This window comes from Vulpes lagopus, chromosome 1, assembly GCF_018345385.1.
Source record: "Vulpes lagopus strain Blue_001 chromosome 1, ASM1834538v1, whole genome shotgun sequence".
NCBI classification, from domain to species: Eukaryota; Metazoa; Chordata; class Mammalia; order Carnivora; family Canidae; genus Vulpes; species Vulpes lagopus.
In genome coordinates, this window is record NC_054824.1 from 67,115,273 (window position 1) to 67,135,834 (window position 20,562).

Sequence of the window (20,562 nt, forward strand, 5' to 3'; positions counted from 1 at the left end):
TTGAGACCAGAAGACGCCTGGGTTACCGAACCCAACAAGGAGAGGACAGAGGAAGGGAGGGAGGTTGATGGGCAGGACTTGGATGTGGGCAGAGTGTATGGAGTATTCATTGTCAGGAGTGACAAGGAGGGAGGTGGCTCCTTAGAGGGCAAGGCAGGAAGGGAGTCAGAGGAGACTCCAGGAAACCTGGACTAAGTAGTCAAAAGACATACATCTATTGTGGAGAACTTTTTCACAACGAATACAGGATAAGTACAGGCCAAGAGACTAGGTGCTCCACTGCTGTGTCCTTGCGGACTCTGGGATACTCCATTCTTTTCCGTATAAACATTTATTGAGCACCTTCTCGGTGGTCTTGCTGGGGGTGAGGGTGGGCACGGTTACAGACAGGGACAGGGCACTTGCTGTAATTAATACCTTCCTTGCAGGGTTGCCACGGGGATCTCTCTCTCTTTTTTAAGTAGGCTCCACACCCCGCATGGAGCCCGGCGGGGCTGCGGACGTAGAGCTGGGCGAGGCCGAGAACCCCCGCAAGCCCCAAGCCCGCGGCCGGGCCGCCCAGGCGCCGCTCGGGTCCTCCTGCAGCCAGCGCGCCGCACAGCACGACCGCGTCTGGCACAGGGGCGAGACTTAAGGGCCGGCTAAATTTTTAAATTTAAATTCGAGGCTTCCGAAGCCTGGCACAGCGCCTGCATGTCCTCCCACTTCAAGACGGGTTAAAACCCTTGGCACCGCCTGCGGGAGATAAGCAAGTACTTTAGGGCAAAACACCTTTCTGCCCCTGGGCTCTAAGGAACGTCCGCGAAGGCTCAACTCCAAGGGCTACGGGGCGCCTGGGCTCGGTCCAGCGGGGACGGCAAGGGGGGAAGGAGGGCCCGGAGGCCGCGGAGCAGCTCGGGCCCCGCGGGGAGGCCTCGCAGGCCGCAGGGCCTGGCGCGGGGCCGCAGAGGGGCGGGCCCGCAGCTGCCGAGAAAACGCCAAGCCGGGGAGGGGGCTTGCAGGCGCGGGCCTCGGACCCTACCGGGGGCGTCGGGCCGGCGGGGCCGCCTTCCGAGGGCGGGCGCGGGTTCCGGGGGAGCGCCCGCGCCGGCCGCAGCCTCCACACCCCGGGAAGCCGCGGCCCGCGCCGCCTGCGCCCACCGGACCCCGCCCGCCGCCCACGGTTAGGCCAGGCCCCCAGCCCGCCCGAGGGCCACGTCCGGCGCGTCCCACCCGCCGCGCCGCACGCCCCGCCCCCCCCGCGGCCGCCAGTGGTGCGGCCCGGCCCCGCCCCCCGACGCCTGCTGGGGGCGGGGCGCCCTGCCGTCACGTGACGGGGAGTGACCTCGCCGCCCGGCGCCATGGGGGCCTCGGACCCGGAAGTGGCGCCCTGGGCTCGCGGCGGCGCCGCGGGGATGGCGGGAGCCGGAGCAGGAGCGGGAGCTCGCGGCGGAGCGGCGGCCGGGGTCGAGGCTCGGGCTCGCGATCCGCCGCCCGCGCACCGTGCGCACCCGCGCCACCCTCGGCCTGCGGCGCAGCCCTCCGCCCGCAGGATGGACGGCGCGTCCGGGGGCCTGGGCTCCGGGGACAACGCCCCGACCACCGAGGCCCTGTTCGTGGCGCTGGGCGCGGGCGTCACGGCGCTCAGCCACCCGCTGCTCTACGTGAAGCTGCTTATCCAGGTGGGGGGCCGGGGGCGCTGCGGGCAGGCGGGGGCTGCTGTGCAGGTGGCAGGCCGGGACCTGGGGGAGGATGGGGGCAGGGAGGCCGTGGCGACGGAGTTGGGGAGAGGGGCGAGGGCGGCAGGTCTGGGGGGCTGGCGGAGTGGGAGACGAAGGGAGCGTTGAGGGGCTTGGGGGTGACGGCGGCCAGGGGGTCGAAGCGACAGGTTTGGGAGAGGGTGGAAGGAACAAGGGGTGGGGTGGGTGCAGGGGAGGGGCCGAGGGCCCGGGGGGGCTTGGAGGATGAAGGAAGGGCGGCGACGAGCTTGGAGTAGGAGGGAAGGGGCAGCGTTTGGCGGCGAGTCGGGACGCCGCGGAATGGGGGAGGGGCGGGGAGGAGGGCTGGGGGCCGAGGCGGAGTATTCGGTGGAGAGCGCGTATTTAGGGGAGAGAGGTCTGGGTTTGACAGAGATGGGGACAAAGGACTGGAGGCCGGGGCCCAAAATTTAGGAGGGAGGAAAGGGCATCAAGGCCCGGGCGGGGGCGGTGGATGTATTGGCGAGGGAATTTGGTGGGAGAGGGCGGAGGCGAGGGATTTAGCGGGGGAGAGCTACGGGCTCGCTGGAGATGGGGGCTCCGGGTTTGATGGCGACGACAGGTTTGGTGGGAGGAGGGAACGGGGTGACGCGTTTTGAGGGAGGGGAACAGATAGGGCGACGCAGTGGGGGAGGGTTGTGGTGGAGATTTGCCTGGAGAGGGGACCGAGGAGGAGGAGGAGGAGGAGGAGGAGGCTTTTAGGGGGAAAGGGATGACGCATTTGGAAGAGAAAATGAAAGTCGCAGTTGGAGGGTCGGGAGATGGCACTCGCAGTCCTTGTTTGCGGGGGGACGGGTTATGGAGTGTTGGAATTGGGCAGAAGGGGCGGTTGGGACACACGGTGGCAGGATCGGTCGAGTGGCAGAAACTGAGGCCAAGGTCGGGATGACTCTGGAATGGAGCCAGTAGGGGCCCTTGGCCCGTGGTTGTGGCCAGCAAGGCCTTGCAGATGAAGTGGGCTGCTTGAAAAAGGGCGAGATTGAGCTGGAGGGAGGCCAAGTGGAAGGAATGCATTTGGAATTAGGTGGACAAGACTGAGACCGCTCGGTTTAGATGGGGGTGGCCCAGGCCTGCACTGATAACTGAGGAGTTCGCCTAGAATCTTCCAGTTAGAAGGGTAATCTAAGGGGTGAACACTGACATGGAGACCAACCAGAATTTGAGATTTGAGTGGAGGCAAGTGGGTGCCAGGTTTGCCGTCTTTGCAACTGGACGGAGAGTGTGATACACAGTTGGAATGGGAGCTGTTGAAATCTGGGGTCTGAGGAATGGGGCAGGTGTGACTGTGAATAGGACAAGGAATGAGGAGATCCTGTCCGGGACATCAGGTGCCTGACTAGCATCTGATGGGGACTGATATTTGAAAACGGCTGGTGGGGGAAGATTGAGACTGGCATTTGAGCGAGGGCTGTTTTACGGAGGGAATTAGGATTGAAGTTTTGGCAGTAGAGATTATAGGTTTGGGAGAGAAAGTGGGGGGCTTTGGAACTGATGTTACCTGAGAAGTAAGGGTACCAGGGAGCTAAGTTTTTCGTCTCAGGGAGTGAGATTGAGTGAGGGCTGAGTTTTTAGAGTGGCAGGTAGGAAGGTCTGTGGGGTAGAGGATGCTGGAGTACACAAGGAATTGGCAGGGTAGGGAGTGCTCGTTCACATGAACGAAATGGCTTCACAGTGGATTTGGCATATGGGTTCGAGAAGAGAGTTGAAAAATGTGTGGCTTGAAGAGGGGACTGGGAACGAGGGAGGCCGAAGGGTAAAAAGAACTGGGTGAGGTAGGTTGCTCTGGTCTGAATCTAGCTGGTGCTCAGGGTAGCTTGTTTTAGGGCAAAATCCTAATACAGTTTAGGAATCAGCAACAGTTTGCAAAAAGGCAGCTCCCAGTGTGTGCGGGCAGGTGGCAGGATTGGCAGGGCAGATTTGGGGGTTGGCTAGCTCACGGGGCCTCAGATTAGGGTTCATCCAAGTCAGGTTGCAGGAGTTGGAATTTTGAGGGTGATAAACTGGCCCCGCCAGTGCTTGATGCAGAGCCATAGCTCTGGTTGTGGTCAGGACTAGGTTAACACATTTGGGGGGAAATAGGGTGCATGTGACTTGGGCATAAGTCATGGAAATTTGAGGAGGAGGGGAATGGGGCTGAGATGTGTGCCTTTGATAAACCCAGGTGGAAGTTAAGAAAAAATAGACTTGGGGTGCCTGAGTGGCTGAGTGGTTGAGTGTCTGTCTTCGGCTCAGGTGGTGATCCCGGGGTCCTGGGATGGAGTCCCACGTCCGGCTCCCAGCATGGAGCCTGCTTCTGCCTCTGCCTGTGTCTCTGCCTCTTTCTCTCTGTGTCTCTCATGAATAAATAAATAAAATCTTTAAAAAAAAAAAAAAGACTCAACGGATTGGGGGCCCTGGGAGGAAGGGACATAGCAGATTTAAAGGTGCAGATGGAACCATTAGGACTCCCAAATTAACTAGACTGAGTGGGACAGCAACAGAACAGCAGCTCAGAGTTGAAGGTCTATAAAAGGGAATACCACCTATAGAAGGGGACAAGATCAAAACTTAAGTCAGAACCTTGGAGCGTTTATCCGAGAAGGGGAAAGGTCTAGAAGGGGAGGGCTGATTGCTAGGGTCAGCTGGCTCATCCCTTTCCTTCAACTCCCCTGGGCTAGGAATTTTTTTTTTTTTTTTTTTTTAAAGAAAGTGGCCATCGTGGAGGGGATTTCTTAATTTATAGTCAGTGATCTGTCATGTAGCTCAGAACCACATCCACAATGCACAACCTTCAGAACTTTCAAAAACACTTGACTCAAGCAAAGAAGAGAGGGAATTGGACCAGGAAAACACCAGAAGCATACATAGTCCAGTTTTTAAGGCAGAGCTTCCCAACCCTACCATTTCTGCTCCCTCCTGCATCCAAAGGGAGCTGCTCTGGTCTGGGGGCTTGGTTGGCCTCCTGTGAGAGATAGGGCTTGTGTCCTGGCCCTCTGCCAGGGAAGGGGACTTCTCGCACCCCACTTAAGTGCTGATCTCCTAGATACCTTGCTTCCTGCCTGGCAGCAGAGAGTCTCTCTCCTCATCAGCTGGCAGCATAATAAATGGCCTCACCCCTCAGGAGAGACACCCCCCTCCTAGGGGTGTGAGTGGCTGTGTCCTCCCTCCTCTATAGATTTAAGGGGTACCATAATTATAACCATTCTACAGCAAGAATTATGATAGCCCTATGGAAATGAGGGGGTGATTCTGTCTCAGGGATATGAAGTGATCAAGATTAGAACACAGAGGAGGAATTGTTTGAGGAGCAGCCAGGATTGGAGGTAACAGTTTGCTCTGTCTGGGAGCGAAAGGGACAGGTTTGTTGGCATCTGCCGAGGGTACAGTAAGGAACTTGAGTGTCAGGTGCATCTGGGGTGGGTCACTTGGAGCTGCGCTCTCTGAAGTTCTGGCCTGAGATGTGGGGGTGGTGTGTTTTGGTGTTGGCACATTGGGGATTGAGATCAGACTGAAGTTTTAGCTCAGAGGTGGGAATTAACTAAGATTTATTCCACGGTGAGTGCAGGGTTCGAAGTACGTAACAGTGGGGGATCTCTGCCCTGGAAATGTCTGGAACTTGAAAGTGCAAATGTTGGGGGACAGGGTGGGATCTGGGGCTAGACATTTCCCTTTGTCAGGAGCTTACACATTGCTGATGGTTCTGGACGCCGATGATGTTTCTGGTGTGTTTTGCTGAGGACACCACCAAGAACGGCATTGGAATTTGTGGGAGAAGAGGCAGGACCTGGGGGCATGAGCGGCAGGGGACTGGATCCGCAGTAACATCTGACCTTCCTTTTGTGTTTGTTGATTCTGAAGGTGGGTCATGAGCCGATGCCCCCCACCATTGGGACCAATGTGCTGGGGAGGAAGGTCCTCTATCTGCCGAGCTTCTTCACCTATGGTGAGTCTGCTTCCCAGGCAGGAGAGCCCACACGGACAAAAACAGGGAGCAGGCCCAGCTGGCCCCAGGGGGAACAGGCTGGGCAGTGTGGCCCCCAGAGTCGGAACTGGCAGGGCAGAGGGTGTGGAAGCAGCCAGGACGGGAGCAGGTGAACAATACAGCTATGGTCCAGCTCCACTGCCCGCAGCTGCCAGCTGCCAGCTGCCAGCCCAGGCAGCCCCAGGGGCCACCCTGGGACACTGGGCCCTGTCATCCCTGCTGCCCCAAGTCGTGCCTGGAAGTGGGGATCCAGGGAGGTTTCCTTTTGCTTTCTGAGCAGCCTGGTCCCGTTACCAGTTTTTCTGCTTCCCTCTTCTCCAGCAGGAGGCCTTTTTTGGGGAATTCCTGGGTTCTTGTCCTTCCGGCTCCTTCCCCTTCCACCCCTTCTCCAGGTGGTGGGCCCCGCTTGGGCATCTCCTTGCACGGGGTGCAGAGCACACCATGCGGTGCATGGCGCTTCACCTCTGGCATGCCCTGGCCAGCTGAAGAGCTCGGGCAGGCCGCCTCCCTCCTCTGGCCCGTGCTCCTCGTCTGCACGGTTGTGCAGCTTCTGCGTGCAGGTCCTTCTCGCAGGTACCCCCAGCTCCTCCTGCAGCTCTGCTGGCTAGTGGGGAGGGTGGTCTTTCCCCAGAAGCCCGCCACAGGCACAGCACCCGATGCCACCTTGCCCACCTGGCTGCCCCTCACTGCTCGTCCCCGGGCCCCCCGGGTGCCAGCTAGCTAAGGCCTCTCTAGCCCACTATCAGGATCTCCCTCCCAGGGCACCCTCACTGAACTTCTTGACATGTGCCCTAGCTCTCCACGTTCACTGCCGGGCTGATTGCCTCAGGCTTCCTCCCTGTGTGCTCTTCATACCTATTTGGTCAGTCTAGAATGTTCTCTGAAAATCTTTCTGCTGAATAACCGGGGGCTTTGCCTCCTACCCCTTTTTTTTTTTTTTTTTTTTTTTTTTTTATGCCGCACGCTCTTGGCAGAATCTGATATCCTGAGTTTCTTTTCCATTTTTGCCGCTGTGATGTTGAGTCGTCTGAGGCCAGGCAAAACATGTCATTTTGTGGGGAAACGTGTTCATACTTGGTTTTATTTAGAAACTGTCAGTGAAGGGAAGGGGGAAGTCATAGTCGTAGGCAGGCGCCCTGACCATTGCACAGTGAAGCCGGTACACAAAGCTAACACTGGGGTCATGGGAAGCTGGGGTGGCGGGCTGCCAGGGCCCCGCTGTGGCTTCTCTGCGTTTTCTAGCCTCATGAGGGACCCCAGGTGAGAACCCAGACTGCCTCTACTCGCATCACGCAGTCATTCCCAAAAGGACTCAAGGTGGAGGGTCTTAAGCTGCATCTTGCCTCTTGCAAAGATGATGAACGGAGTTCTGAGGTGCTTCTGCTCACCCTGCGTATATAATATTTAGTCCAGATGCTGTAAACAGATGGCCATTGGGCGGTTTTGGATAACCCTGCCTGCTCTCGCGTGAGCGAGGGGCTCAGCTGTCTGTCTACTGTCTGGATGATGTCTACTTCTCTCCAGACCATGATCAAAAATGCCACAGCCGTCACGGCATTGTTGGGCGCAACAGAATGAACTTCCTGGAGAATTTTCCAGGGACTGCAGAGAAATCATGGAATGACAGGCCCTGGCTGGCCATGGGACTCTTTGGGCCCACTTACGCCCCTGTAGACATTTTTGCGTTAATTTCTCTGTTCTCACTTATTCATAAATCGTCTCTAGTTGAGAAGAAATAGGGGTCTTTACTCCTTTTTTACTGGTGGGCAAATTGGATAGAAAGAGGCTAAGTGACTCACTCGATTACACTGAGGCTTTATCCTGCCTGCCTCTCGTTGCTGGCTAGAGCTCCCCTCCCCCAAAATAAACCTTCCTTCTGCCTGTTCACTCTGTGAAGCCTGGCACCCAGCCACGTCACCCAGTGTCCTGTCCCCTCCTCTCTCTTCTTTCCAGCCCCACCCCCATCTCAGAAAGCCAAATAGGTGGAGAACATGTGCTCCCCGGCCCCAGTCAAGCCTCTTCTAACAGTAGCATTGAATTTGCTGGGTTGGCAGACATGTTGCAGTGGAAAGACATTTTTGCTGGTTCCTGCCACTGCGTGGTGCTAAGGAGCTGAAATCAAGTCTGGAAGGGGGAGTCCAGTGTCTGAGAGAAAGTTCTGCTAGCTTCTAGATATAGAGAAATATATAAAGTGTTTATAAGAATATATCACCTTTTGAGCTTAGTTTGAAAGTTTATATTAAAAAAGGGGATCCCTGGGTGGCTCAGCAGTTTGGCCTCTGCCTTCGGCCCAGGGTATGATCCTGGAGTCCCAAGATCGAGTCCTGCATCGGGCTCCCTGCATGGAGCCTGCTTCTCCCTCTACCTGTGTCTCTGCCTGCCCCCCCTGTCTTTCATGAATAAATAAATAAAATCTTTAAAATAAATAAATAAAATAAAATAAAATAATGGAACATTGGAGAACCTGGCTGTCTCAGTCAGTAGAGCATGTGACTCTTGATCTTGAGCCCCATCTTGGGTGTAGAGGTTACTTAAAAATCTTTAGAGGCACCTGGGTGGCTTAGTCCGCTAAGCGTCCGACTCTTGGCTTTGGCTTGGGTCATGATCTCAGGGTCCTGGGATCAGCCCCATGTTGGGCTTTGTGCTCTGCTGGGGAAGTCTGCTTGTCCCCCTCCCTCTGCTCACCGCTCCCAACAGACATGCGCGCGCGCGCTCTCTCTCTCTCTCTCTCTCTTTCTCAATAAAAAAAAAATCTTTAAGAAAAGAAATGAAACATTAAGTATCCTTTTAAAGACCCTAATGAAAAAGTACCAACTATCAGGGTACCTGGGTGACTCAGTTGGTTGAGCTTCCAGCTCTTGATTTTGGCTCAAGTCATAATCTCAGTGTCCTGAGATCAAGCTCTGCAGCAGGCTCTGTGCTCATCGAGAAGTCTGCTTGAGATTCTTTCCTTCTGCCCTCCCCCTGCTCACACACATGCTCACTCTCTCTTGCTCTTTCAAATAAATAAATCTTTTTTTTTTTAATTTTTTTAAAAATTTATTTATGATAGTCACAGAGAGAGAGAGAGAGGCAGAGACACAGGCATCGGGAGCCCGATGTGGGATTCGATCCTGGGTCTCCAGGATCGCACCCTGGGCCAAAGGCAGGCGCCAAACCGCTGCGCCACCCAGGGATCCCTCAAATAAATAAATCTTTAAAAAAGGGGTGGGGGGGCAACTGTGGGTGGCTCAGTCAGTTAAGTGTCTGCCTTCAACTCAGATCCTGAGTCCTGGGATCAGTCCCCGCATTGGGGAGCTGCTTCTCCCTCTCCCTGTCTGCTTGTGTTCTTTTTCACTCCCACTCCATGTCAAATAGATAAATATTAAAAAATAAAATTAATACAAAACAAAAGAAAAAGGAAAAAACACTGACTCACACAGGTAGGGTCTAGCTTCCCTGACTGCTTAAATTTTTTCTGTAGAATAGTTCCTTGGTGCCAATTCTGGTTACTTCTCCACTAGTTATGTCGACTGCCTCGCCTATCCCCCCCCCACCTCGTGTCTGATTCATAAATGCTAGTGGATTCCAGGTGGGGGCCCCGGTGCAGCACAGGGACAGGATGAGGACAGTGCTCTCCATGGTGTGCTCAGAGGACAGTCCTGAGCCTTTCTTCCTTTCCCTTTTTTCCTCCCTTAGGTTGCATACTTCATCATTGCTTGTAGGCACTCTCTGCCTTTTTCTTTTTCTTCCTACTCCAAGAAAACTTTTTTAAAAGTAATCTGTACACCCAACATGGGGCTTGAACACACAACCCCGAGATCAAGCGCTGAATGCTTCTCTGACCAAGCTGGCCAGGCGCCACAAGGAAAAACATTTCTTGGGCACCCCCAGTGACTTAGCGGTTTAGAGCCACCTTTAGCCCAGGGCATGATCCTGGAGACCCCGGATTGAGTCCCACATCAGGCTCCCTGCGTGGAGCCTGCTTCTCCCTCTGCCTGTGTCTCTGCCTCTTTCTCTCTCTATCTCTCTGATAAATAAATAAATAATCTTTAAAAAAAAATTTCTTTTTTTTTTTTTTAAACATTTCTTATAAACAACAGAATTGGTTTTTGGGTTGTAGCACTGAAGTTGCTGAGTTGAAAGACTAGCTGAGCTTGCCAGATACTTTTTCCAAAGCTAAAATGTGTGAATTTGTTGGTCAAAAATACATTTTGAAGGCTTTATAAAAAGAAATGGGTTAGAGAAGATTTGGGGGCTGGAGCCTGATTACGTCTGGAGTTTTGAATAGATAGCTGTCCCCTTCTGTGACTGAAGTCTGCCTGCACCGAGGGACAGGCTGCAGCTGGCCTGGGTGTGAATGTGCCCAGGGTGGGTGTGTCTGGGCTGGGCATGACATGGCCACCTCTGCTTTGTTACAGCCAAGTACATAGTGCAGGTGGATGGGAAGATAGGGCTGTTCCGAGGCCTGAGCCCCCGACTGATGTCCAACGCCCTCTCCACTGTGACCCGGGGCAGTATGAAGAAGGTGAGCCTGGGGTGAAGCCAGGAGCAGTTGCCTGAGGTTTCCCCAAGCTCCCTGCTAGCCCCAGGAGCAGCAATGTACACTGGTCCATCTCTCCTTTCCCAGTCTACACCCCAGCACTGTAGCCAGGCTCTGAGCCCTGGGAGTCTGACACTACATCTCCTTGATTGGGAAGGGCCCTGCCCTGTAGACCTGCTGCTGCTTGCCCACTGTGTGACACCAGGTGTCGGGTGTGACACCAAGCAGGGGCTCCCCCTGCCACACCGAACTCCAGCCCTGGGGCTATCCGGGGTGGACCCAGCTTCAGGGAAAACAGGAGCTGGTTTCAGCTGTCCCGGCCCCATAAGAGTTACGTTTAAGAGGCATAGCTGTACTTTGGTCTTGGCCCTCCTTTGTTTTCTTTGTTCTTAATTAAGCTTTACCCCAATGTGGGGCTTGAACTCTCCACCCTGAGAAGAATCGCATGCTGTACCGACAGAGCCAGCCAGGCACCCCACTCCTTTGTTTTTTTGTATCTCAGGTTTTCCCTCCGGATGAGATCGAGCAGGTGTCCAACAAGGATGACATGAAGACTTCTCTGAAGAAAGTAGTGAAGGAGGTGGGTATCTGGAGTCGGGAGAGGCCCTAGGAGAGGAGCTGATTATTTTTTACCACTGAGTCAGGCAGGTCACTGAAGAGACACAGACTTGGCTCCTCGTGTGTGCATGGGCAGGGTGGGACGTGGAAGGAGCCCTGGCACCGGCACTGCAAGGAATAGCAGAAAGCCTCTCAGCTGTCACGGGGCTTAGTCCAAGACTCAGCAGCACTCCTGGATGATAGGAATGGAGGATGGGTAACGAGGGGTGATCCAAAGTAGGCCGAGTCCACTGGAGGGTGCAGGATCCCAGTATTCCCCCATCAGAGCTTGTGGTTCCCCTTGCGTGCCAGTTCCAGAGAGAGGCCAGGCCAAGTCCCCACCCTCTGCTCTCTTCCAGACCTCTTACGAGATGATGATGCAGTGTGTGTCCCGCATGCTGGCCCACCCCCTGCATGGTGAGCCACCTCATTGAAGACCTCAGATGTGGGATAACCCCTTGTGAATGGTAGCTGGGTGGTGGTGGATCACTGGGAAGTGGAGTGTTCCACTGAAACCACATTGAGGACAGATTGGTGAGGAGTCCTGTCCGGAGGGAGCTGGGGCCCTTCCCAGGCAGAAGGACTGGGCCTCTGTGGTCACGGGGTGCAATGGGGACTCCCCGAGGCCCTTCTCCCCTCCTGCGTTCTGACACAGGCCATGTGCGGTGGCCACTGCCCTGGGCACCCCACAGCTGGGGGCCATGGGCTTTGGCCACCATGTTACCCTTGTGTGTTTCTTTTTCCTCAGTCATCTCAATGCGCTGCATGGTCCAATTTGTGGGACGGGAGGCCAAATACAGGTGGGTAATTCTTCTAGGACTGGCAGGAGTGGCCCTGTCACCAGTCAGAGTCTGCCAGGACAGGCCGTGCTGGAGTCAGTTGCTGTCCCTTGTCCCTAATGTGCTTAACTTCAGAGGAATTTGGTAATGGCTGCCATAGTCGTGTCCATTTCATGTCCAGGGCTGTCCTGGATAATGCTGGCAGCCCTGCAGAGGGGGTGCGTGGGAGTGGAGTTGGCTCGGATTGTGCCATTTGGGACTGAGCTAGGTTCCATACTGAGCCCCCTAGTCAGACCCAAACCATTTCTCCAGCTGTCATAGAAGTGGCTGGTAGCTCCTTTCATTTTTTGCTAAGAGGTTGTCCACCCTGTGGGTGTGAGCCCGTCCCTTCAGTTGTTTACCAAATACCCAGCATCTGCTGTGCCCAGCACTGAGCTGGGTGCTACGGGGGCATAGCTATGGGCACACAACCCTTCCCTGTGGCACCTATGCCCTCCCTGTCCCAGCAAAGCTCAATACAGGACAGGAGGCGGATCCTAGAAGCACGTGGCAGGAGGACAGTCTCTGTGACCTTTCCTTGGGCTCTAACCTCCTGGCTTCTATCGTTTTCTGCAGCTGTCCTGTGGGACCACTGCTCCAGGCATCTCTGCTGCCACAGCCTCATTTTGGGTTCACTAATGGGAAATTGACCCATTCTCCCAAACTGAAACATGAAGTTGATAGGACCAGGAGACTTGGCCCCAGTGGGCCAAGCCACTGTTCCAGAAAGGGCTGTGGGGCCTGGCAGGGCTGGGTGCCTTGGGAGGAGCGCTAGCCAGGGCTTTGGTTCCCTCCATCTCCATATTTCTTCTAAGCTTCCTCTGTCGCCTAGGCTTTGAAGGGCTTCCGTGTAGGACAGGCCACTTTGCATCGCATCACTAGCCACAAGTCCCAGACATTGCTCTTGAGCCTCCTTTGCATTTCATACCTAAGACCCCAGCCTGTCCTTTGATCTCTGAGCTTCTCCTGGGGAGGGCCAGGTGCTTTTCCCAGGCTGTATCCGTGGGGTCTGGTTCCAGGGCCTCCTGCTGCAGGATCCTGTGTTCCTTCTCTGCCCTCTGGGCAGGAGGTTCCCCTCTTGGCGGCACCCCCCACGCTGTCAGGAATGCAGGCTTCTCTGTTGGAAGGCTGCTTCAGAGATAAGCCCTCGGGCCAGGTAGGAGAAAGACCCATTGCCTTTGCAGTAGCCTGGACTGGCAGGCTAATTCCCAAATTCCAGATCCCCAGATAGCAGCAGTAGGGAACCGCTGGGCTTCTGTCCTGGGATGAGTGGGTTTTCTGTCTCCATGAACTGTGTAAACACCCCTTACCCCCAGACAGGTGCCCTCTAATCTTCTGCACTTGGCTTCTGCCTGGTAACAGAATCTCCCCTCCCCGTCCCAGCCAGGACTAGCCACGAGCAGGGACGAGCAGGAGCAGGGACGAGCAGGGACGGTGGGCTCTCCTCCACACCAGGGGGCGGACTTCTCCAGGGTGACGGGGTCACCTCATAGCCCTGTCTTCCCTTCTTCACAGTGGCGTGCTGAGCTCCATTGGGAAGATTTTCAAAGAGGAGGGGCTGCTGGGATTCTTTGTGTACGTGAGTTTACATACCCCCTCGCTGGCCACTTGGCATGGCTCTACTAACATACACATTCTCAACCTCTTAGGCCGTAGCCGCCAGGCTCAGACTAATCATGGGGCTCTGTCCCTCCTGCGAGCTGCATTCCGGCTCCGTAGAGCTCCATGGCATGTGTGAGCCACGGATCATGGGGACCAAAGCTGCTCAGCCCTTTGCAGATCACGGCTCATGCAGAAATGGTACTGTTTGTCCAGAACACAGGGAACTGGACCAACTGGCTCCTCCCATTGGCCCTGGGAGTGGGAGTGGGCCTGGGCCCAGGGCACTCTGTGTAACATTTTGGGTATTTCACATAGCAATCCACATCTCTGGCTTCTCCTAAAAGATCTGACTCTGTTGAGCCCCCATGGCCTCCCGAGAACCACAGACCCCTGCCACCCTTGGCGTCTCACACCCGCCTTACATTTACCTATAAAACAGAAAGTTTATACCAAAAAATTGCGTCTAGTCAGAACAAACCACAAGCAGACCCCAAAGCCAAGCCCAACAGATGTCTTTTGTTTTGCCTTAAGGTCTTGGCAGTAACAGACATGCTGTTATGTATGGAACATACTAGATAATGTGGTTCTCTGTTAATTCACTGTGGTTTTACAGTTGGTCAGGAGTTTTTATTTAGGATCTCCTGCAACCGAGAAATGGCCGTGCAGGTGGATGTGTGTATGTGCATATGTAATACATGGTTCTCACCAGGATGTGAATTTTGCCCCCAAGGGACACTCGAAATATCTGGAGACATCTTTTGCTTGTCACAATTGGCATCTAGAGGGTAGAGGCCAGGGGTGCTGCTAGGCATCCTGCAATGCAGAGGTCAGACCCCCACAAGGAGGAATTATCCAGCCCTAAGTGACAGTAGTGCCAAGATTGACAAAGCTTGATTAATATACACACACACATATACTCTCACACTCATATATTCACATATACGTGTATGTATATGTGTAAATATATGTGAATAAATATTTGCTCACATGACTAGTACATCAGACATAAAACTACATGTCACCACGGCTGACAGTTTCCATGCTCATTTTACAGAGTCCTCTTCCAGCATATGAAGAGATTCTGAAACAGAACACACTTACCTGTCAGGTTCTGTTGTTCTTCGCGTATTTGCAGACTGGGTGATACTAGTACGTGTTCCAACACAGAGAAAGCACCAAAGCATGTGGAATGGTTAGTCTGAGCACAGGTGGAGGAGTCAAGATTGGAGATTGCATTCACGAAACTTCAGTTTCTTCATATCCCTTATCACGTACATGTGTTGCATATATTCTTTTGACCTCCTCCAATATTTTGAAAATAAAATTTTTAAAGATTCTAAACTCTCTGCCACCCCTTCCCAAGAGGTAGGCATCCTTCTCCTGGAGAGTTTTCCAAGTTGCTCTGTATCTAAACAAGCACATAAACACATTAAAAACAAAAACAAAAACAAAAATAATAGCACATGGGTCCTATTGATCTCAGCCTGGCTTTTTGCCCTTAGTGTATTTTAGGGATCTTCCATAGCAGTTTGTAGGGCTGTTTCTTTGGAAGGCCATCCCTTTAACAGCCCTCCTTGCAAAAGCTTGTATGGAATGTCTTTAATGGAACATTCTAGGGGTAAAGACAACAGATGCATCGAGCAGAGTGTCTTGTGAGAGTTGATTAGGTAAAGAGACCAGGAGAAAACTTAGGCCCTGTTTCATAATCTACATTTGAAAGATCCCAGATTGAGCAACATTCACATTTTGAGGCGTGGCCTCTGTAGTTTGAAACCACTTGTGAGACCGTAAACCAATTGTGGCCTCATGCGGGTTGTGACAGCCATGGAGAAAAGAACACCTTCTTCCTGGTGTGGTTAGCTGTGGGCCCATGTGGGCCCCTGTAGGCTTTCTTCCTGAGACTGTACTTAGGATATGCTGAAGTTTTGAGCTTGGAACATCCCTGCCTCCTTCCTGGGCATGGAGCCTCCAAGAAATGGTCCCCTCCCTCCCCTGCTCATCTTTGCTCACCTTGTTTTTTAGCGGCTTAATCCCTCATCTCCTGGGCGATGTGGTTTTCTTGTGGGGCTGTAACCTGCTGGCCCACTTCATCAATGCCTACCTGGTGGATGACAGCGTGAGTGACACCCCAGGGGGGCTGGGAAACGACCAGAATCCAGGTTCCCAGGTTGGTTGGAACAAGGACTTGTCAATCTTTCCATGTACTGTTGATACCCAGGGTCTGGGGCAGACTCAGGACCCTGGGATCCTTAGCACAAGGCCCTGAGGACTAGAGAGGGTCTCTGGGGAGTAGTCTAGGAGGACCTTTTTTATTCCCCCCAAAATTTACTAATTTATTTTAGAGGGAGAGGGTGAGCAAGCACAGCGGGGAGGAGGGGGCAGAGGGAGAATGAGTCCTAAACAGACTCCTTGCTGAGCATGAAGCCCAATAGGGCTTGATTCCCAGGACCCCGAGATCATGATCTGAAGCTGAAATCAAGAGTCAGACGCTTAACTGACTGAGCCACCCAGGCACCCCCTATGAGGACCTCTTGTCCTGGGGTCAGCTTTGCCTCTGGGGAGATTGGGCTCGGGAGAGAGGAAAGATTCAAGATCCGTAACCAGACCTGGAGGAGCTCATGGAAAGCCCGTCCTTGGGCAAACTAGAAATAAAACAGATGCCAGCTTATCCAAGGCAGTAGCCCAACTATGAATCAGGAAATCAGGGCACAGACTAGCTAATAACCCTTTAACTTTTGCTTAGCGTTTTATGCTTTTCAGAACCCTTTTGTGAACACTATGACACTTGATCCCAATAGCACCCCAGTTGTGAAGGAAACAGTACAGGTGTAATGTCCCATTTTACCGGTAAAGAAGTTGAAACCCTGAGATAGAAAGGCTCTCCAGAGGCACTTGGCTAGGAATCAACAGGGTTGGGACTAGGTCTTTCCCTTTCCCAACAGGGTTGGGACTAGGCCTGTGCCAGGCCAAGGGCGTTTCGCCTGCCTTGAGGCTTTTTAGGTCACCCTAGGAAGTGTACGATGCAGGCGCACCTGGCTGTTTTGTTAGCAGTGGTCTACACAGCCTGGTCTGTACAGACCTCAGCAGGCTGAGTCAGGTGTGAGGAGGCATTGGTCCTTCTGAAAGGATAGGTGGGCTGAGGGCCTGTCAGAGTCCCCTCATGGGGTGGTCTGGGGGTTTATAGGTCTGTGTCTGAGCCCCAGAATGGCAGCTCCTGGGGAGTATATGTCTGGGCATGTGTCTGTGGTGAAGAATATCTCACCCCAACTGAGAATCTCTCAGGGGGAAATTGGGTCTGGCCGTTTGATTTGGGTAGGTGAGTCCTACCCAAGCAAATTCAAGTAGTTCCTTGGAGACCAGCTCACACTCAAACATACAGGAGCGCAAACCCATGGCCCTGCCGTGGGTTTCTCGGGGCCTGGTGGACAGGGGAGCTGCTAATGTCATGTACAGAACAAGGCTGGAGTACTGGGGGTAGTTTAGTGGGGGTGGGGTGTCCCACAGCAGATTGGCTTTCTCTAGCTTTATGGAAAGGGGTTTCGAGTACTCTTCTGCGTGTGGCTTAAAGGCTAAGACGAGGCTACCCGTGACAGAACAAGCCTTCATCCAAGGTTACAGGGCCTCCAGCTGGTGATATGGCCATGCCACGGGTAGTCCTCCCTACCCCTTCCTGGTCGGGGACTGTTTTCTGGGCAAAGTAGAGTTCAAATGTTGGGGGTCCAAAGGGAGTGAGAGTTTGGTAAGGTAGGGAGTGGCAGGAAATTTCGAGTTTCCCCTTGCCCTTTGCTGCAGGACCAGGATTCCATGTCTGGGGTGTTTGGGCAGGCAGGCGTCTGTCTTTTCATTCAGTGAGCACTTAGCCTTGACTGTGTCCCAAGCCTTGGATACTGATCAAGGCAGACACGGGCCAGACCCTGGGAACTCAACAGCTTGGTGGGGTTCACAGTGGGCGGCCAGTGGTCCCACTTAGGCTGTCTGTACCTCTGCTCCTCACCATCCTGGCTGGGTCTTGGAAGTCTTCTCAGTCTGCTTACCTCACTTCCGCCTCCCGGGGCTTCTCTTGGCTCTGACTCCAGGGCCACAGAAGCCACCGGCAGGCCCTAAAAGGGAACACAGTATATACAGCAATGTGCAAGGAGCCAAGTCAAGAGGGTGTATGAGACCAGGGTGCAGGGTGGGGCTTGGGGGCCACAGGCCAGGCAGCATGGGGCAAGGGCACTTATCTGAAGGGCAGCCCGAGGTACCTGTAGCAAACTGGTCTTCCTTTCTGTCTCCAGTTCAGCCAGGCCCTGGCCATCCGGAGCTATACCAAATTTGTAATGGGGGTAAGTCAAGCCAGCAGCTCCACCAGCTGCCCTTTTTACTGCCCTGTGGGCCTGGGTGGGACTTAGTGGTGGCTCTAGTGGTGGCTGGAGGCAGGCCTGGGTGTAGGGTATGGGCACAGGATACCCTCGCTCCTTGAGCTGGAGTCGGGACTGGTGGTGGCAGTGGGGTCACTGCCACTCAGGTCTCCCTGGGTTTCAGATTGCAGTGAGCATGCTGACCTACCCCTTCCTGCTGGTTGGTGACCTCATGGCTGTGAACAACTGTGGGTAAGTGTGCACCCCTCCCTCAGGCACCCTGCCAGGGCTGTGGGGGGCGGGGGTCCAGCTCAGCCTGTCCAGTGCTCTGCTTTCTCCTCCCTGGGCTGTGTGTAGGCTTGCCACCCCCCACTGCCCACCAGGTAGCTTAACATCCTCTTTCACCCCTCCACTCTGGGCTGAACCTGTGATTCAGGATGTGGGTGGTGGCAGCTCCACACCATTCCTTGAGATCTTTTTCTTGGCTAGTCCATCTCCCGTCATTCAGTGGGTCTAATGTGTTGTCCTCCCTGGGCAGGCTGCAGGCCGGGCTCCCTCCATACTCCCCAGTGTTCAAGTCTTGGATCCATTGCTGGAAATACCTGAGCGTGCAGGTAAGCAAGCTCCCAACAGAGGAGGTTCCCCCCCCCCCCCCCCGTTCTTCCCCCAGACCAATCAGGTGAAATGGTGTCGGCTTTACATTGCATGGAAGAATGAGGGATTGTCATGGGAACCAATGTTGTTGGTAGAGAGGATAAGGAATATAGACTCTTGGTATAAAGCATTTTCATTAAATTTTCACTTTCCTTTTGAAAGGATGTGAAGTTACTAGATCTGAATGTACTTACAGATTTTACCGTAGACACAGTCTACTTTTCTCCTTCAACTCTTAAAGATTCTTAGAAGGGCGGTAAGGGAGCCCATGGGGTGGGTGGTAAAGCTCAAGATCTTAGCCCTTGAGTAATGTGGCTGAAAACATAGGGGCCGAGAGCACTTCTAGGGAGCAGCCACTGGGTCCGAGGCTAACACCTCCCTTCTTCAAGACATCCCTAGTGCCTAGGAGAACCTGAGGCTCGAGTGGGGCCACATGACGAGGGTGCCAGTCTTTCTTGGGATTTCATGTTCTCTGCCCAAGCACCTTCCTGTTTAGCTGGAGCTCTTAGGCACAGAGGTCAGGGATCCAGGTGTCTGGCCCAGAGCAGATCCTTGCTTCACCTAGCCTTGGTTTGCCTTGAAGTAAAATGGGGCGGTGATCTGGGAAGGAACCGGCACAGCGACAGGCCTCAGGGTTGAGAAGAAGACGGATGGCAGGGAAGCAAGGGGTAAGAGTCAGACTCAGTTCTTCCCAGTGTTTCCAGACAGGTCTATGTGCATCACATCCCACGGGCGTTAAGGAGTCAAAGGAATCTCTGAAGCCAGAAGGGCAATGAATCTCCTCTTTGGGGATTTCCTACCGAGTACCCCCAGTGACACCGGACACCCTGTGAGATAAGGCCACCCACTCTTGTGCTTCAGTACAGAGCACATTCTGATCTTGCCCTCTAGGATTGCAAGCCTACGGCCTCCCCTACATACCCCGCCTGTGGGATCTCTGAGCTGCTGGACCTTCCTTTGTCTCATGCTGCTCTGGAGCAGGATGAAAGCACAGCCTCCCCTTTCACTGATCTGATTGTTCCTTCCAATCCAGGGCCAGCTTTTCCGAGGCTCCAGCTTGCTTTTCCGCCGGGTGTCATCAGGATCATGCTTTGCCTTGGAGTAACCTGAATCACCTGAATAAACAGTGTCTCAGCCTGGCCACCGTGGGTGGAGCCCAGTCATCTCAGGCACCTGTCAGATGAGTCCAACCCAGCAACACCTAGATGTGCTCCAGCCAGCTGGGTTTTGGTTTCCATATTTGCCGTGTGTCTGTCGAGAAGTGGGGGTTGGGTGGGGGTGAGGCTGCACCCCATGGGTTGGTTGCCTGGTAGGCCTGGGGAAGGTGGGGGTAGAGCTAGGGAATTGGGATAGAATCCCCTTCCTTCACAGATTTGCCCAGTATGTCTTGTGCAAGGGGCCAGAGAATGGTGAATGGAGGCCCACGTAGAATGGGAAGAGGCTCGTGGGGTCAGGTCCCACCCCCTGCTCATCTCCCCCGTCAACCCCAGCCCTCCCCCTGTAGCTGGGCTGGGAGTATTGCTCTCCTGCTTTGTAAATAGGGCACAGTCCCCTTTCACAAGGCCGCCATCGCATCCAGGCCTGTGCTAGGAAGCTCCTGCTGGGTTCTGCCTTCGTGTTTCTCAACACTACTTTCCTGATACAAAGGCAGCATCTTCTGAGTGAGAAATCACGTGACTGCTCAGAATGTGTCTCCCTCAGCAAATGCTCGTCTGTTTAATGGTGATGCCTTACGTGCAGGATCTGGTTACTGTGCAGTGGTCAACACCCAGAAATTAGGCAGGCCAGTGTCTCGTATCATGCCGTTTAAAAGTTCCTGATCAAATTTGACCTTTCCTCCCTCAAATAAATGTATTGGTGGTGATTTGGAGTTTTGTGGGGAGTCTGTTATTTTTATGAACTTAGCGGCTCTCCGCAGAGTCCTCCTCAGCCCTCTGTGTTGGTGTGAGAAGGAGCTAGGAGCAGCTTAGCCTGAGGATGAGAAGTGCTGGGCCTTGGTGTGGATCAGCACTGGGGGGAGGCCGGTGGATGATTTCCTGAACTAGACGAAGTCAAGATGCCAGTTCACAAAGCAGCAGCTTGTGCGGAGGCCTATGACTGGGAAGGCAGTGCCTATAAAGTCCCTCCTGGCTTCAGAAAGTGTTCCACCCACACCCCGGTCAACGCAGCACCGTTTGCCAATGACGTTCTCCTGTTTTGCCAAGAGTTATCCCGTATAATGGTTGCTTGGTTACAGCATCGGGTAGACGTGGGCCCAGCTCAAGTATAGAGATCTCCCTTAATTAGCTCCTGCTGGTTTGTAAACCAGCAGAACTTACCAGATAGGGACCAC

The 20,562-nt window shown here is 54.1% G+C and overlaps 1 protein-coding gene across 2 annotated transcripts; it reads left to right on the forward strand.

The window, feature by feature from the left end:
* Window positions 1-1,319: 1,319 nt before the first annotated feature.
* MTCH1 (mitochondrial carrier 1) lies at window positions 1,320-20,100 on the forward strand. Of its 2 annotated transcripts, none has more exons than XM_041761480.1 (12): window positions 1,320-1,661; window positions 5,574-5,658; window positions 10,098-10,204; window positions 10,722-10,799; window positions 11,176-11,233; window positions 11,565-11,616; window positions 13,150-13,209; window positions 15,259-15,352; window positions 17,514-17,561; window positions 17,761-17,828; window positions 18,115-18,190; window positions 19,264-20,100. In XM_041761480.1, exons 1-12 carry the CDS (start codon window positions 1,341-1,343, stop codon window positions 19,333-19,335), a joined length of 1,119 nt encoding a protein of 372 aa, XP_041617414.1. In that variant the 5' UTR covers window positions 1,320-1,340; the 3' UTR covers window positions 19,336-20,100. The 2 variants fall into 2 exon arrangements, with proteins under 2 accessions (XP_041617414.1, XP_041617405.1); XM_041761471.1 differs by having other exon boundaries at window positions 1,321-1,661; window positions 15,259-15,403.
* The last annotated feature ends 462 nt before the right edge of the window (window positions 20,101-20,562 follow it).